At 41.9% G+C, this 18,865-nt stretch overlaps 1 protein-coding gene across 8 annotated transcripts in view; it reads right to left on the reverse strand.

The window, feature by feature from the left end:
- Positions 1-18,865, reverse strand: part of LOC113660734 (collagen alpha-1(XIX) chain) — a 118,306-nt gene that overhangs the window by 42,664 nt on the left and 56,777 nt on the right. For all 8 annotated transcript variants that reach the window (XM_047816373.1, XM_047816375.1, XM_047816376.1 and 5 more), the window contains 9 exons: positions 18,206-18,283; positions 17,929-17,964; positions 17,773-17,826; positions 17,057-17,101; positions 14,903-14,944; positions 12,369-12,473; positions 12,180-12,233; positions 3,054-3,107; positions 2,909-2,962 (listed from right to left, as the gene is read on the reverse strand). In XM_047816373.1, the coding sequence (XP_047672329.1) occupies positions 2,909-2,962; positions 3,054-3,107; positions 12,180-12,233; positions 12,369-12,473; positions 14,903-14,944; positions 17,057-17,101; positions 17,773-17,826; positions 17,929-17,964; positions 18,206-18,283 (522 nt within the window). The remainder of the gene's footprint in view (positions 1-2,908; positions 2,963-3,053; positions 3,108-12,179; positions 12,234-12,368; positions 12,474-14,902; positions 14,945-17,056; positions 17,102-17,772; positions 17,827-17,928; positions 17,965-18,205; positions 18,284-18,865) is intronic.

The raw sequence follows: 18,865 nt of genomic DNA on the forward strand, positions 1-18,865 counted from the left end.
AGTTCTCCACTAGATGAACACCAAGAAATTTGGTGCTCTTGATGGATAATCCGTCGATGTTCAGCGGGAGTGGACGCTCTGTGCTCTTCTGAAGTCAACAACCATCTCTTTAGTTGTAGAATAAATGAATAACAATGGCTGATGCTGCTTGGAGACCCAGAAGTATAGTCTCAAAGTCTACAGAACTCCAAAGACTTTGCCTAATGCTGTTCATAGCAGCAAGGATTGATTCTCTCTATGCAGGAGGCAACTGATCCTGCATCATGTCAAAATCCCATACTACCCTTAGAAAATTGGTTCTCAGAGTGGGGGAAAGCACACTCTTCTTGAGGTAACACCTGATGTTGTATGCTATGTTTTTGGCTACAGACATGTGGACCTCAAATTTCTGACTAATATGTGCCACTGTATTCAAACAAACATGAAGCTGCATGGAGGTTGTTTTATAGCCTTTAAACAGGCAGACTAGCTGATTACAAGATTAAAGACACCTGTGATGCTAATTACAGGACACACTTTAGTTTATCAGGTCCCAAATTATTTTCAGTTATTTTCAGTTTCAAGTTATTTCACCAACAATATTGTTTGTGTTTAATGTTTTTTGACTAAATTGGCTGGTGAGCAAAGATTAGGCATTCCTGATCCTTGAATCACTCTAGTGCCCCTTTTCCACCAAGGCAGTTTGAGTGCTGGTTCGGAGCCAGAGCCTAATTTAGAACCAGTTCTTTCTGTTTCGACTGCCAAAGCACCGGCTCCGAACCAGGAAAAGTGGTTCTTAAGTAGCACCAAAACGTTGCTGGTCTAGACTTAAGAACCGCTTACATCAGGAGCTGGGGGCGGGGCTACTGTTAGCGCATTTGATAATGTACCTTAAGTATACTAATGTTTAATACATTTTTACTTTACCGCGATATGATACATTATCAGCACACATGATCATAGGTAGCTACATGCTAAGGCTAAATTTTTTTTCTGTGTTAACGATAATATAACGGTATGTACTTTATCGATTACAACCTCCGTTTATACAGATTACACGGAGCTGCACGTACACGTTTCATTCGCCGCGTTTGGATGCCAATGTATGTTCGCAAAGCCATGAGCATTAAAAGTAAAGCAACATCCGCCATTGTTGTTGTGTTTGTGTTTGCCGCTGCTGCGCTAACGTTGCTGGGACACGTGACACGTATACAGTGACGTCACACTCGGCGCTGTGATGGCTCTCTAGCCGGTGGAAAGGCAAACCGGTTCTTAGAAGGTTCACCAGTGGAACCAACTTTGAACCAGCACTAGCGCTAGCTCTGAACCAGCACCCGATTCTTTCAGGTGGAAAAGAGGATTAGGTGTCAGGGTTAGCAGAACGGCCCTCTGAGAGTGTAGAGTGAGGTTGAATACACAATGTAATGGTGTACTCAGACCCACTCCACTCAGGTCTGCTCTCAGGGACATGTGATCGCAAGCATGAGGTCTTCTTTTTAGTGACCCTTGAGGAGATCACAGTACTCAGATTAATCCTCCCCAAGAAAACTCAAACATCTGAGTTTATCTGCAATAGGAGGCACCCAGGGGGAAGGCTTGGTCCTTCTCCTATATCCCTATAAAGCTGTGCTACAAATACCTCTCCATGACAACCATAGCAGATGGCTATAATGGCAACAATTTTTTTGGCACAAAAAGCTAAATCTGTGGATTGGCAAGTTTTTCTACTACCTCAATCCTGGGTTTTCACCCAGGTCTTTGTCTAGGTCAGAACTATACACACTTCCACTTGACTACATTCAGCTTTAAAAAAGACATTATTTATAATCACACTCTTCTGAGTCATCCCAATGAAATAAAAAAAAAAAGTGATTCAGTTATATGTTTAGGGGCTTATGAATCTTGGTTATTTATCTAATGTGTATTATTCAACTTTATATAATGCCTTTACATTATTTTTATTATCATTCTTTCTAGTATTCTAGTGTTAATTGACAATTATTTCATATCATGGACAGTCATAATTCACAAAAGCATTTCACTACAGGTTTGAATTAGAATTTTTACACCACCCTTTTTTCTGCCCAAAAAGCTTTTGATTGATTTTCATTTAATTTTATATTTCATTTCATATTCTGGAGGGAAACGTTTAGCCATGATTTATATTGGTTTAGTTGTTTGACATCACAAAATCCTGACATTGTAATAAGGGTATGTAGACCTTTGCATTTATGCTGTATTGAACTGTTATGACTAGATTTTGTGCATGTGCATTTGAATCTTGATGTGCCTAACCAAGCCTGGTTCAAAAACATTGATCTCAAGGAACACATTTTATTACAAAATTTAAAGAAAAGGGAATGTGATGGATATCAAACAAAGCAGGGTGCTCTGTTGTGAAAAATAATGCAAACATTATTAATGTATCTGCTTTACCACTGCATAATGTGTACATTTTCTGATATTGTAATTTTATAACCAGGGTATACTCACTGATTACTTAGACAGGAAGTAAGTATTAATTTTTTGACTGAGGTAAATTGTAAACAATGAGCAAATGTTAAAGACTAAAATGAGAAAACTTGTTTTTTTCTCAAAACCAACAGTATACCAACCAATAGAGTCTGACTCGTAATCCTAAGGTTGTGGGTTCGAGTCTCGGGCCGGCCACGACTGAGGTGCCTTTGAGCAAGGCACCAAACCCCCCAACTGCTCCCCGGGCGCCACAGCATAAATGGCTGCCCACTGCTCCGGGTGTGTGTTCACGGTGTGTGTGTTCACTGCTGTGTGTCTGCACTTTGGATAGGTCAAATATAGAGAACGAATTCTGAGTGTGTGTCACCGTACTTAGCCGTATGTCACGTCACTTTCACTTTCACTTCACTTTCATTTACTGTCTTTATTTAAAAATACTCATGCAGCTACTTACTTGAGGGCCAATTTGACCTGTTTCCCCCTTGATTCCTGGCACACCCGGAGGACCCTAGGTATATACATGAAATGAACATTATTACTTTATTCACACAATCCCTAATTCATTTTATCCAGCCACTATAATCATCTTGCAATCTCACCTCATCTCCTTTGTCTCCGGCTAGGCCAGGAAACCCCCTTTCTCCCTTCACACCCTGCAAGTTTTTGTCACAGAGTATACATTTCGTATAAACTATATCTTAATCACACTCATAAGATAAAATAATATTGCCTTTGTGCAAAATTCAACATAAATGACAAATATTTGTTTAATAAGAAGTCAAGTCAAAAAGTCATATATAGCTGTTGCAATACACAGTGAAAAGAGACAACGTTTCTCCAGGACCATGGTGCTATGTAAAACAAAACAGAGCTAAGAACTTAAGTAACTCAGTCATAGCCACATAAATTGCCTCTGTGCAACTTGGTGCAAACAGTGCAAGAACAGTGCAGGACAAAAAATTACGAGACATTACACAGAAGACAATACACAAAAGCAGCACTGACCAGTGTACATACATTATGGTATATTCTATATTGCATGTGCAGAAATACTGCAATGAACACTTAATATAATTGCAGCAGTTATATTAGGTATTGTAATGTATTGTGCAAAACAGCAATCGACTGAATTGTGAAAGACAGCATGTGCAAAAAACAAAAAGTGTGCAAAAACATCATGTAAACAGTTTGATATGGGTGGTGCTGTGTATCCTATAAACAATATGGGGGGTCATCCATAGTGCTGTTTTAACAATTTGTTTCTTTAACTGACAAATGAGTTGCCCTAAAACATGAGTGTAATTGTTTCATCTACTGCTGCAAATCTTAATTGCTCCGGATAAACTCGGTGCAAAGTCATATGATGACATTGTGTCTGTCTTGAAAGAACATTTCTCTTTAAACCTAATCATGATTGCAGAAAAATTAGGTTTCATAAATGCAGTCAACAGGCTATGCCACAGTTCTGAAAAGGCAGAGTAAACATTGAGAGTTTTGAACATATTTACAAGATGCATGAAGAGATCGCTTTGTGTGCAGGCTGAAAACGAAGTCAATACATAAACAGTTCCTGAGGAAAGCAGCTCTCAAATTTCAAAAGGCAGTGGAGTTTGCAGTGTCTTTGGAAGCGGCCATGTGGGAATCTCAACAGTTAAGTGGCTCTTTGAAAGTGAATGCACTGTCCTTACAAGAGGAAGGGTATAACAAGTGCTACCGTTGTGGGAGAACAAGCCATAATGAGAAGGATTGTTATTATAAAGAGCAGCTGGGTTTTCCAAGCATTTACACTTAGGCAAACACGCAATTGAATGTAAACAGGCTAAGTCAATAAGGCTGAAAAATATCTGCATCATAAAAAAGAATGCATTAGATAAATATGAAAGACTCATCAAGAATTGACAATACTGAGAAAGTGCTTGCACCGCCTTCGGTGGATTAGAATGAGGACTTGTCACAAATTTGTGGCCAAAAGTGGAAGGAGAAATCTTGGAAATGGAATTTCCTTGACTAGCCCACAAACCACTGCACACTATAATCTGATCCTGAAAACATATATAGTGGTTTCTCCAGCAGGAGTTATTGTAGTTAAAGTGGAAATGAACAAACAGAAGGCACAATTGCCAATCTATTATGGCCCCACCACTATTTGGCAGAGAGTCGCTCAAGAAAATCAGGCTGAACAGGAAATAAAGTGTGAGAAAAGGATCAAATGAAGCAGCGCTACCAAAACACAAATAGAGTACATATTTGCATCACTGGAAGGGGCAAACACTTTGCCAGACTAGACTTCATAAATGAAAGTTCACACAAATGTATCACTCTCACCAGGTCCAAGGGACTGTTTTGTTACAATTGATTACCATTTGGTATTGCTTTGGCTCCTGCTGTTTTTCAGAGAGCAAAGGATCAGAACTTACAAGGCCCTCCCAATGTTTACTGCCATCTAGATGGCATATCAGTGATTGGGTCAGATGAAGAGCAACATGACAAAAATGCATATGAGCTCCTCAGTCGTCTGGAAAAGTTGTGTACTGAACTAAACTGAAGTGGGTCTGGGAATGGCCTAACCATGGGCCTGAGCTCCTCCAGCACTATTCTCTTATTATTATTAAGATCTTCATAGGATAGGATGTTAGTTCCATGGGCCTGTAGTCACTGTGGCATAACGTGTTTGGAACAAGGATGAGTCAGAAGGTCTTCCATAACAGAGGGAACTTCTCTAATCTAAGGTTACTTCTAAATACATGGTAAAGTACACCACAGAGCTGGGGCAAAGGCTTTGAGCATGCCAGGGTAGATCTTATTAGAGCCTGTTGCCTTGCTGGAGTGAAGCTGCCTCAGCTGTCTTCTAACATGGTCAGTTGTGAATGACACAGAGGTGATGGGTGGAGGGGAGAGATGCAGAGTCAAAGCGGAGAGAACATAGTGTGAAGCTGTGAATAGGAGGAGGGGTTAAAGAAGGTGAAGGCTGGAGGCAGGCAGGGGGTCTGTGAGGAGTAAGTGATGTAGAGAGTTGAGTGGCTAATGATGATGGGCAGACAGAGGAATCCTTGGGGGTTTAGTAGGGACATCATCAAATCTCTTGAAGAACAGATTAAGTTTGCTGGCCCACTTCTTCTCATTCAGAGTGGCCTCGATATCCTTTGTTACCAATGGCTGGTGGTTGGGATAGCAAGGGTGGTATGGTGCAAACAACACAGAAGTCGATAAGTCCTCTCCGTGTGGCTCACAGAGTGCCTGCTAGTCTGTAACCTCAAAGCAGGCCTGAAGTTCCTCATAAGTCCATCTATTCATGGTTCTGGTGGTCACAGGTGCATGAGGGGGGCATGGTGGCTTAGTGGTTACATTACATGACATTACATTTACAGCATTTGGCAGAGGCCCTTATCCAGAGCGACGTACATAAGTGCTTAAATCTCTAACATTGAATACATTAATGCTGGTTCACTAGGTTACATACTTAAGATACCATGAGTTTAAAACATTTGTTCAAAGTTACAATGAAAAAGTGTCAAAGGTTGTTTTTTTTTTAATGCAAAAGATAAGGAAAGAAGTGCTAGTTGAAGTGTTTCTGAACAAGTAGGTCTTCAACCGCCGCTTGAAAATAGCCAGTGATTCAGCTGTCCGGACCTCTAGGGGAAGTTCATTCCACCACCTTGGTGCCAGAACAGAGAAGAGTCTTGTTGTATACTTGCCTCTTAACCTGAGAGATGGTGGAACCAGTCGAGCAGTGCTGGTAGATCGGAGGTTGCGGGGTGCAGTGCGAGGAATGATGAGGGCTTTGAGGTAAGAGGGAGCTGGTCCATTTTTGGCTTTGTAGGCCAGCATCAGAGTTTTGAATCGGATGCGTGCAGCTACCGGAAGCCAGTGGAGTCATCGCTGCAGCGGGGTGGTATGCGAGAACTTTGGCAGGTTGAAAACAAGCCGGGCAGCTGCATTTTGGATCATTTGCAGAGGACGGATTGCGTTCATAGGTAGACCTGCCAGCAGTGCATTGCAGTAATCCAGTCTAGAAATGACAAGAGACTGAACAAGTAATTTAGCACATTCGCCTCACACCTCCAGGGTCAAATTGTGTGTGTGAAGTTTGCATGTTCTCCCTGTGCCTCGGGGTTTTCCTCCAGGTACTCCAGTTTCCTCCCCAGTCCAAAGACATGCATGGTAGGTTGATTGGCATCTCTGGAAAATTGTCTGTAGTGAGTGAATGAGAGTGTGTTTGGAGTGTGTGTGAGATAGGCACAGGCTCCCCGTGACCCGAGAAGTTTGGATAAAAAGCGGTAGAAAATGAATAAATGAATGAGGTGCACCAGGTTATGACCTGCCCAGTGGGAGGAGGGGAGACAAGCTGTATTAATTACCTACATTTGCATCCATTAAGTCAACAGTACTCTTCTCTCTGGTCAGATATTGTTGGCAATGTTTTGTTCGTAGTGACGTGGTTGAAGTCGCCTGAGATGGTGGAGGGCACTTGTATGTCGTTGTATGAAGTAATGCTGCTTGCTGATGTCAGGCTGGCTAAGAGCTGTACAGCTACAATGATGGCATGTGCAATCACTTTTTAAATCTGCTTTTTAACCATTATATGGCTAGGATTGCACTTCTTGTTTCTTGTTAACAAGAATGGCAATCCCCACTCCTTTTCTCAGACCACTCTCAGTGCCATCCTGGATGGGCCGAACAGTATTAAAGCTCTTGACAGAGACATTTTGATTTTGATCATTTTGATCTGGTCCCATGTCCTTGTGCAACCATGTCCCTATAAAGCACATGATACTACATGCACAGTACTGACATCTAACTAGCCCTGTCAGCTCCTCCATTTTGTTAGCCAGAAATCTCACATTGCTCAAAATGAGAGAGGGGCTTAAGACAAATCCGTTTCAAAAAGGATGTCTCATGTGGGACTGGAGAGTGGTCATTATTTCCAAGCAGAGATGCAGGATATTGATAGTTTACACATTTGATATCAGGGCATAGGATAAAGGCAGTTGCTCATGGTTATGTCTGGTAGCCTGGTATTGATGCTCAAATCAAACATTTGTCAAAAACATATCATTCATTCTAACAGATGCAGCCACACCAATACACCCCTAGAAAATAGTCAGCTAGAGTTAGGGTCACTTTGGCAATGCATACACGTGGATTTTGAGGGTCCATTTTAAATAACAAATGTGCTAGTAATATTGGAGGCTCACTCCAAATGGCTGAAGGTGTGTAGACTCCACTATCTCTGCCAAAACCAAATTTGTTAGCACGGCAATTGTCTCTGAATATCATTGTTATATAAACCCTAAAATATAACTATAGAAAGTAAGGCTAAATTTTGAACCTGGTGCAAACATGCAAACAATACAAGACAAAAAAGACAATACACAAAAGCAACACCGACCATACTGTATATTCTACATTATATGTGCAAAAATACTGGAATGAACACTTAATATGATAGCAGCAGTTACATAAGGTATTGTAATGAGTTGTACAAAACAGCAATTGACTGAAATGTGCAAAAAAGCATGTGCAAAGATAGCAAAAACAGTGTGCAAACAGCATGTTAACAGTTAGATTAGTTAGATGAGTGTGTATTTGGTGCAGATTAGTGCAGTCCACACAGTTTGTGTGTGTGTGTGTGTGTGTGTGTGTGTGTGTGTGTGTGTGTGTGTGTGTGTGTGTGTGTGTGTATTGTGCTTGGTACAGTATATTTCAGTTGTTGAGGAGGCATGGCTTGTGGTAAGAAACACACTGTCTGGCCGTGAGAGCCCGAATGCTTTGGTAACCTTTTCCAGATGGCAGAAGGGAGAACAGTGTGTGTGAGGGGTCATCTACAATGCTGTTGGTGAGAAGGGAAGAGAGACCCCAATGATCTTCTCAGCTTTTCTCACTATCCGCTGCAAAATGTAGTGAGAATCGGGAGAGGGACATTTGCTTTTCTCAGTCTATGTAGAAAGTAGAGACCCTGCTAAGCTATCTTGGTGATGGAGATGGTGTTGAGTGACCAGGTGAAAATCTCTGCCAGATGAACCCCAATTTGGTGCTCTTGATGATCTTTACAGAGGATCAGTCGATGTTCAGCAGAAAGTGACTGTGCGCTCCTGAAGACAACAACCATCTCTTTAGTTTTATCAATATTCAGAGACAGGTTGTTAGCTCTACACCAGACACCTCCAATGCAGACTTGTCGTTCTTGCTGATGAGACCCACCACGGTCATGTCATTGGCGAACTTGAGGATATGGTATGGAATGTGCATTACTACACATTTGTTAGTCAGCAAGGTAAACAGCAGAGGACTGAGCACACAGCCCTGAGGGGCTTCAGTGCTCAGTGTGGTGGTGCTGGCGATACTGTTCCCAATCCGGACTGGGATGTTCCCAATCCTGTCCTGGACCCAAGGGAGCATAGATCTTTTTGAAGATCGTGGACAAATGTATGTTGTCTGAGAAGTTTCAGACCCTGAAGTTGGCTCTGCTCCTAGCCTTGGCCTCTCTCAAAAGATTTTTTCCCCTGGCATTCCTTACAGCAGTCCATCCAGGACCACAGAGAAATCCCAGGAAGGAAGGCATGGTCTGCAAAAAGGCCTCAGCCGCCTGACACCACGCAGAAAGCAAGAGACCAGAGGGTGCCTACCAATGAAGGACCCGAGGACAGGCTCGTGGTTCGCATCAATGGCGGCCACGTACACCTTTAAAGTAGACAGGGACAGGCCCCGAGAAAAACAAGAGTGCAGGAACTCCAACACTGTACCAACTGAGCAGTGAACTGGATCCTGACAGTGTTCATCACACCAGAGGCAAAAAAGCCTCCACTTCAGAGCATATAGCTTCGTAGTGGAGGGAGCCCTAGCATTCAGTAGAGTCTCGGTCACCTCAGATGAGAGGCCTGCCTCTATGGACTGGTCCCCATCAGGGGCCAGACCTGAAGCTTCCACACCTCAGGGCGGGGGTGCCCCCTGCGCCTGAGAGAGGAGATCCTCCCTGATGGGAACCTCCCATTGAGTGCCATTCAGGAAAGAGTCTAGGACCGTGAATCAACTCGAGAGGGCCAATGAGGGGCAACTAGGAGAAGGTTGACCAGGTCATGGTGCACTCTGGCTAGGACTTGCGGGAGCAGAGCTACTGGGGGGAAGGCTTTCAGACGGAGCCTCGGCCATGTCCATACCAAGGCATCCAAGCCCAAAGGGGCTGGATGAGAGAGGGAAAGCCACGGCGGACAGTGGGTTGATTCCTTGGAGGCGAACAGATCCACTTCTGCCCAGCCAAATTCGCTCCATCATGTGGGTGTGGAGACATCACTCCCTGGGCCTCAGCACCTGCCCTGACAGGAAGTCTGCCTCCCAATTTACATACCCTGGGAAAGGAACCTGGTCTCTGCCCATAGCAGAATCTGCTGTGCCAACCTGAAAAGGGGCGCAAACGCAGACTGCCCTGATGATTGATATAGGAAACCACCACAGTGCTGTCTGTCCACACTAAGACATGGCAGCCCCTGAGGTGTGGAAGAAAGTGCTAGAAACACTTCAATGCTAGAAACACAGCCCTCATCTCCAGGCAGTTTATGTGCCATGAGAGATAGGGGCCCTACCATAGACCCTGGGTAGGACGACCATCCAAGGCTGCTCCCCAGCCCGAAAGTGAGGCGTCCATCAAAAGGGTCCTGCGACGGTGACACGCCCCTAGAGTCAGACCCAAGGCCAGGAACCGGGGTCTTTTCCACATAAGAAGGGTACGAATACCACTGCACATAACCCTTATAACTGTGAGGATGAAAGCCCGCACCCCTGAGCCAGAGCTGGAATGGCCTCTGTGACAGAGAGGCCTCGGCCTAGCCGAATAGCTTTCACTGCTGACAAGATGAAAGCCACCCAAGCGGGAGACAGATGTGCCCGTATCGTGGTGGAGTCCCAAACTACCCTCAGAAAGGTGGTTCTCTGAGAAAGAGAAAAAAGACACTTTTCTGGGTTCAACTTGAGGCCTAGAGACCTCATATGGGCAAGCACAGCATCTCAATGACTGGCCGCCATAGCCTTTGATTGGGCCACAATGAGCCAGTCATCAAGGTAATTCAGTACACAGATGCACTGGAGACCCAACTGTGCTCTGGCAGAATGCCTATGTGAAAATAAGCACCCTCGAGGTTGATCGTTACAAACCAGTCTTTGGAGCTGATCTGGGACAAGATAACCTTGAGCCTGAGCATCCTGCACCTGTAAGTCTTCAGAGTAGAGTTCAGAGCCCAAAACGCCAAAGGTGGCGGGGCAGGCAGTAGGGGGAGCCTTCCTGAATGGGATGTTCCTTGGAACCCCGGCCCTCAGGCATTGGGTCTGGGCCCAGGTATGCCAACTGGCCTCCCTAGTCTTAGACTGGGGGGGCACGGCTGCCACACGTACCCTCCTTACTGCCCTGAGTGAGCTAGAAGGGGGTTAGGTGAGGGTGGAAGATGACCTAGGCTGTTCGCTGCCGACTGGCAATTTACCTCCTGGTGCCTGTCGATATGCGTCGCCGAACAAGCCCTGAGGAGACACAGGGGCATCCAGGAGAGAGGACCTATCCTTATCTTTAATATCAGTTAAATTGAGCCATGGGTACCTCTCCGTGGAAACCAGCACAGCCATTGCATGGCCTATGGAGTGAGCCGTCTGCTTTGTCACACTGGGAATGCTCCTCTCCCAAACAAACAATGCAAAGAGAGTGCGTGTCGTACCCTGCGATAAAGCGTGGGTGCGGATGCACACATTTCTTAAAATGCTTAGATTGCAACATATTATTGTTTTTCTATATTCTCCCTGCACTAAACAAACAGGACAAACAATTGACATACATACACAGAGCACTTCCTGAAGACAAAGAAGCTGGAGTAATGTGACGTAGATGCCCTTATATGGACTTACTGGCGTGTAATCACTTAGTCACATGTCCTTCCCAAGCCATTAAATTGGCGTGTTTGCACACAGCGCTTCAGACACAACTTCCTCACTGAAGCGTTCCCATAGCGTCAGCCCTGATGAACTGTCCAGACTCCCATAATAGCCTCAGATTATTATTATACTTGCCAAATACAAGTGGAACAAGCGGAACAAGCGGATTTCTGCTGTTGTCAAGAGCTTTGTGTCCTTAGCCATAGAGTTGGGAAGGACTCTGTAGATGTGTGCTGCATACTTATTTTTCATAGCTCTGCCCTACACTGTGCCACTGCACCGGCTAACAGGGAGCAGTGGACATAAGCCCAACCATGTTTTTTGCGTACTCTACAGCATGGTACATGATATTTCCAAATACTTTGGCCAGCACCCAGACAATAGGAGCTAGAGTCGGTTGTTTCATATACACCAGGCCACAACACAAACACTGTTTCACCCACTGTGAGATACTAGCTATAATTGCTAGAAATAAATATTTCTTGCACTATATGCTGTTCACTCAACCACCTCAAGTTTTGATGAGCTGTGCATTCTGATATGCTTTTCTGCTCACCATGCGTGAAAAAAGAATGCTTATTTGAATCAATATAGACTTCCTGTCAGCTCACAGCAGTCCAGTCACTGTCGTCTCATCTCTTTCACTCCACATGTATTATGCATTTTATTGTTTCCCAGGGGACTGCTTAGCAGTTTCAGTAACACTTAAATCAATCCAACTGTTTCCAAATATGCATGCATTGATTATAGTCACAGACTATAGTCAAAGCACTAGAAAACAGACAATAATATCACATATGGTCATATTGTACCTTAGGACCCTCTTTTCCTGGGTTACCAACTATACCTCTCAGACCCTGATCACCCTATAAAACAAAACACACAGTAAATATGAAATTCTATTCACCTTTAAAAAAAAAGACTCTTACGAATTTTGTATTTATGTTAATTATAAAAGATGTGTCAGTGTAATAATTTTCTCTTTGCTCTTAGTCTCTTACTTTGACCCCTTGAATGCCATCTCCACCAGAAGCTCCAGGTGCTCCCTTCTCCCCTTTCTGTCCAGGTAATCCTGGTATTCTGGTCTGGCACAAACTGCAGGCATTCTATAGCACAATAAACTTGTGAACACACACAAACCACAAGCTAGATAAGTGTAATTTTATACACTGAATGGTGTGATACTTCACCCTGTTTGCTTAAAAAAGCACAAACAGTTTCTCAGTGGAATACATTATTCATCACTTGTAATTATTTATAACTGCATGGGCTTTCTTTCCCTTCTTTTCTTCGGCCGTAGTACCCATGACAAGTAAAAGTTGTGTCTGGACTTTATTGATCTATTGATTAGAATAATTTAATTATTATTTTATTGATAGTTGCTTGTTACATAAGTACAATATACAACAACCTGGGAAAGAAAAATCTTACTTTAAACAGACTTTTGAAAAAATTATTCGTATACAAGTTGACAAGATTTTGCCAGTTTTTTAGGGGAGCGTTTTAAGTTATAATATTTTCTGTAAATTCATTAAACTTTAGAGATCAGCAAAAGTGCTGCCATTACAAATTGTTTTACAATCACATTTCTCCCCCATTTTTATGTTTGATATGAACGTTAACTAGGCTTGCATCTTAGTGATCCGCCTTCTTATTTAGCTCGATACTTCATTTTGAGCACAATGTTTCAGGGACCCAAACAGCTCAAGATCACCAGACTGGTACCTCTCTCAGATCACTTGGCAGCATATATTGAGATCTAGGAAACACCCCATTCGGAAAAGGTATGCAATGACTCTTCTTATCATGGTGCAAAAAGCACCACCTGGACCCAGCTCACCTTAAAGTGTTTGTTGCTGCTACATCTGCTAGCCACACCCATCCATGAAGCCTCCATGAAGAGGCACCCTTTTTTGGTCTTTTTTAGGGAATCTCCTCCTACCTGGATTTCACTCATGGGATGGTTAAAGCTACTCTGCTCCCCATACCGTGTTACACCCTGAAGGTGCTCTTATCAACTAGCCAGCTAGTCATCCTGCATGCCTTCTTTCCTCTGGCTAATGTGTATCCAGAGCAAGAAAATATGCAGTTATTATGCCCAGTTCAGACGATTAGGGCCTATGTACATTGTTCCTCTCAACTTTTCATCTGCATTGGTGGCCGCAAAAGGGGTGATCATATTACCGTTCAACAAGGTTTGTGAAATGGCTTCAACTTATCAGGGCCCACTACACAAGGTGTGTAGCATTGTCCAACTCCTGTATTGCCTCTTCTGCAAGCAGCAGTTGCCTATGCAAGTGCACATGGCCCTGTGGGGCAGGCATTTTTTTTGTATGGCAGCATTGGTATTGACCTCCAACTACTACTGTTTGCCTACTATCAACTTCCTTGTAAAGAATGGCCTATTATTATTACTATTATTATTATTATTACCATGAAGAGGGATCCCTGCATACTGCTGGTGACCCCGTATGACCCTTCTCCTGCTCCTGTCTCATACACACCCACTAGAGGGACATCTAGGCAAAAGAAAATCTGTGGGAATGGTTCAACTATCCAGGTATGAACACTGAAGTACTAGCATTCTGCAGAGCACCTCTCCTCCCCCTCCCGATCATCTTTATCCCATTTGATAGGCATGGATCTCATCGGGCCATTACCAAAGTCAGCACTTGGTCACAAATTTGTTCGTGGAGTATGCCACCTGATACCCCGATGGCAATCCCATTTCGGAAAGCCACCTCACGAAAAATTGCCAGGGAGCTCCTCACACACTTCAGCTTGGGCTAAATCCTGAAAGACATCCAACCGACCAGTACAACTCATGGAGTTCCGGCCCAGCAAACAGTTGATGTGGCACACAAATCTATAACAGTAACATCCTGAAAAAGTGGATCCTTGGTGTCCTGTGTCTGCATTTGCTTATCCTATAACAGATCCCCAAGCACAATCCCCCTGTGCAATAACTTCTGGAGGCTCAATCAGATTTTGGAGTTTGACAGCTAGATCCTTCTATGAATGGACAATCTCGTAGAGCGTGTGGGGAAGAGTCATCTACTGACAGGTTGCCTTCACCCTGGAAGCCCTGTCTAAGACCGCATTCAGCACCATTTTTTTCTAGACTCCATGAAGGTGGATTATCTGGAGGCTGCTAAGCTCTAGCAACACTTCGGGGAAAGCCATCCATTCACCCCCACCACTGCTGACTGGACTGCCTCACCTCCCTAGGCCTTCACCCTCCATAAGCTTGAAATGACTTAAGTAGACTTCAACCTATTGCACTGCTTACTTTGTTGAGAAACCTGTGAAATATATCCACGTTTGTGATTTTTGTCATTCACAACTACGTCTCTGTGCTGTACTTTCATGTACCGCTGTTAAGGATCTTTCACCTGCTATAAGATTTTGTTTGCTTTGTTAATTGTACATATTTTCTCTATCCAATAATTTAAACAAAGACCTTGTAAACATTTTGATACAGTCTCAGTTAATACTCTCAAGGCAGCCAGAGAGACTACCTTCAGAAAGACATTACCTTCAGATGTGAGGCAATATCTCCAACGATCGGCAATGCTGCCTGGAGTAAAAAAAAACACAAGAAGAGTTAATACAAATTTTTTACCAAGTTCATCCAAGAATTTGAGAAATTACATGCAAGGCTTTTAACCTTTCCCACAAAAGTAATGGCACAAAGGCATACATATACTGTGATTTATGAATTCAAATGTAGACAGCATTTATGGGTATTATTTACATGATCAAGTTTCAAGGACATTAAAAAACAATGGCCTTGTTATACACCGAGGCTTTCCACTCAACAATTGGTTTATTACTCAAAGATTTTCTACATCGTGAAAACTAGTGACATCTTGTTGTTGAAAGATTGAATAAATAATGTCCCAGAGAACCCAGACGGTTTTTTGATTTTTCATGTAATAAACACTGTAGGTGTCAGGATCTAGCCCGGATTTTTCCATTTGCATTTTGTTTACATTTTCTGTTCATGTGTCTGCCCTGCCCTTGTCTATTTCTTCCAGCCTCAGCAACCCTGTCCCTTATGTGTCTAACTGTATTCAGTATTTAGCCATGCCGCGATGGCTTCAGCAGTGCAGAATCCTTGTCTTTTGTTTTGTGTCTGTAATGTCTTCGTGGTTTGTGTCATTATTTTTGAGTTTCGGTTTTGTTAGTTATGTTTAATAAATCTGTTTTTTAGCTGTCCTGCATGTGGGTCTTTTTATCCATTGAGACACCCCTGTACTTTGACAGTAGGTTACAATCCATAAAATAATGAGTGTTTCGTATGCCATGTGTCAGTGCCAATGTATGTATGTATGTATGTATGAATCAGTAAATGAGAGAGTTTCAGATTGAATTATGAATTATTTCTAAATGAAATATATTAACTTGTCCTGTTGCATTTATTTTTTAATAAATCTGCTTTGTTCAAGACTTGCAACCTTGAGCATTATGTAAATAATTTTTTGTCTTAGTCCTAAACCCATGATTTAATAAGTGTTTATTGTGGAATGGTAGATGAAGTACTTCTAAACTGAACAGTTAAAGTGCTTTGGAACTGAGGAGCTGAAATTTTTGAAGAATTTCAAGATTTTTATTAAGGAATAGGTCTTGTTCAATAGTCAATAGGGATGAGTTTGATTTCTATCTACTACTTCCCTTGCCCTTTAGAATATTGTCTCACATGGGACTGCGGAGACAGGCACTTGAATCCTGTGCAAGGGATTAAGGGATTCTATCATCACATCAGTATTTATTTTTTTGATACAAGCTTTGAAGCCTTGGTGTTGACTATCACATTACTAGTATTGTTTGTACAGTATGAATGCAACAATGGAGGAAGCTAAGCTGTTGCAAAATATTCTCGGAAGAGTATACTAATGAGATATGACTCTTCTCTAGGTCACTTAATAGCTAACTGTGCTAGCACTAGCCTGCTTTCTAGAGCTACAGATGGAGGCAGCTCTGTTAGTGATAAATGTGCAAGTAGATCATCTCTGAAGATGAGGTTTGGAAGACTCTGAAACAAGAAACAGGAAAGTGAGTGGCCCAGACATCATGTCTTGCCTTGAGATCCTGATGCCCTGATCAGCTTGCAGGCTTGTTTATGTAGATCTTTAAGGAGATATTAGCTAAGTGTGTGGTCCCCACCTGCTTTAAAAGGTCTCATTCCTGTGCCAATAAAAATAAACCCTCTTGCCTAAATGGCTATTGTTCCTTGGTCCTCCATCTTTAGACTAAGATCTTTGAGTAGTTTATACAAAAATCCATTTGCTACTCCATCACTGACACTGTGGAGCCCCTCCAGACCACCCAGTGGGTCAAAGAACACCATATCTCATATCCTTTACTCCACCCACACCCACACTGACAGCAACAAAAAGAACTATGCACTACATTTTTGCCTATCCTGTACTGTTACTACTAACATAATTGTGCATCAAATACTATTTTGGCCAGGTTTTAATTTTAATCCAAGTATTTCATTTCAAGTATACTGTTTTTAACTGCATATATGACAAATAAAATCTTGTAATTTGACCTGTATGATTTTTTTTGATCTATCCAATCTATTTTATGATCTATCCAATCTAGTTCGTGACTGGATCATGGGTCATATGAATGTTTGAATGCAGTTTTGTATTTTAATATATGCAAGGAGAACTGAACTCACTGGTTCACCAGGAGGCCCTGGTTTGCCTTCATGACCTGGAGGTCCCTTAATGTAAGAGCAAAAGAAATAATCAGAAAAAAAGCTGCATAAATTCCCAGATACATACATGCAAAATTTAAAGACATGACTGGCCCTGATCAATTCATGAGACATGGCTCTAAATATTACACATAATTAAGAATAGCTAGGCATACATTGATCATTATCAAATTCTTATCTAGATACCTCAATATTGAATATGAACAATACTGATATTGTAACTTACAATACTACCCGAGTTACTATAGCCTTTCTGTCTCAAACCAGTGTAGCCAGTCTCAGATGACCTATCTAAAAAGCATTTCTGTCCACAGAATCGCCATTCACTGTAAGTTTTTTCTTTTATTCGTTATTGGTCCAAACTAATGGAATTCCCAGGAGACCATGTATTCCACTGCATGGGAATCCCAGTAGGTCAAATACTCAAACCAGTCCTTATGGCACCAACAATTATGCCACAGGCAAGATTCTTGATATCAAAAGGAGTTCCTAAGTGTATATTTATATTTGCCTTTTCTTGCATGTTTAATTTATTATTTTAGTGTTTATTGTTCTAAATTAGTTGTCAACATTGCAAAAAACATTCTTGTTTTCCTTATGAATTTGAGAGACAATTTACAATATAGCATACAGAGCTAAAATTATTAAAGCATTGTTTATAACTAGCCAAATGATACCTGGATTCCTGGCACTCCCGGAAGACCTTGCAAACCAGGAGGGCCACGAGGACCCTGAGGCAAAGAGGAATAATCTTAAAACAGTCTCTTCTTCCTAATCCAACACTTAATTCAGTAAGGAAAAAAAATAATAGATAAACTTCAAAAAGAATGTACCTCTACTCCAGGCTCCCCTTTTGATCCCATCATCCCCTTAAGATGTAATAGAAATATCATTTTCCACACATTTACAGGACAATAGTTTTCTTTAACAAAACTACAGGTGACGTCTAACATAATTATATCCTGTAAATCCTTCAAACACAGTACTTCAACCAAAGAATTAGTAAGCAACATACCTGTAACAATTTGTTTGCTTGTATTTTGGTAAAACTGGTGTCCATTTAAAATACAATTAAGGAAAAACATAAATAATAATATAGAATTCTCTTACAGGTGGACCAAGAACTCCCACACCAGGTTCTCCTTTTTCTCCTGGTTCTCCTGGTATCCCTGGCATTCCTCTCTCTCCCTAAGAGAAAGAACCGTTAAAGATAAAGTTAACGTCTACATGTGAATCAAAAAAAGTTATCATTTTATTTTACTTTTTTAAATTACCTTACTTCAAATACCATTTGTCAGACAATAATTCTGAGGGAAAACATTAAAAATGAAGAACAAAAAGAAAATAATAGATGTAAATGGAAAGAAATGACAAAAAAGATGAAAAAAGAGATTCTTAAAATGAGAAGGGTTATAAAAAAAGGTTAGCCCACACTGTGTGAATTGCTTGTAAGGTATTAATTTCATACAATAATTAATTTCATACAGCAATTCAAATTGCTGTGCTGTATGAGCTTGAGGACCCTCACTTGCCTGTTTCAGAACAGAAGTTGGCAGAACCCCATATTTTAATCCACAGTAAGGACAATACATTTATACACATTCATGCACACAAATCAACTTTCTACTGCCACAGCCTGCTGTACCTCCTATATATCTTGAGTGGCAGATGTCTCATCCAATCAGTGAAAGTTCCATTCGCAAAATATACCTACCTTTTCCGGTTTGTCTAAATTGTCATTATGTTTTCAGAATTGTCGTTATGTTTTTG

This window comes from Tachysurus fulvidraco, chromosome 7, assembly GCF_022655615.1.
Source record: "Tachysurus fulvidraco isolate hzauxx_2018 chromosome 7, HZAU_PFXX_2.0, whole genome shotgun sequence".
In the NCBI taxonomy this organism is placed as follows: domain Eukaryota; kingdom Metazoa; phylum Chordata; class Actinopteri; order Siluriformes; family Bagridae; genus Tachysurus; species Tachysurus fulvidraco.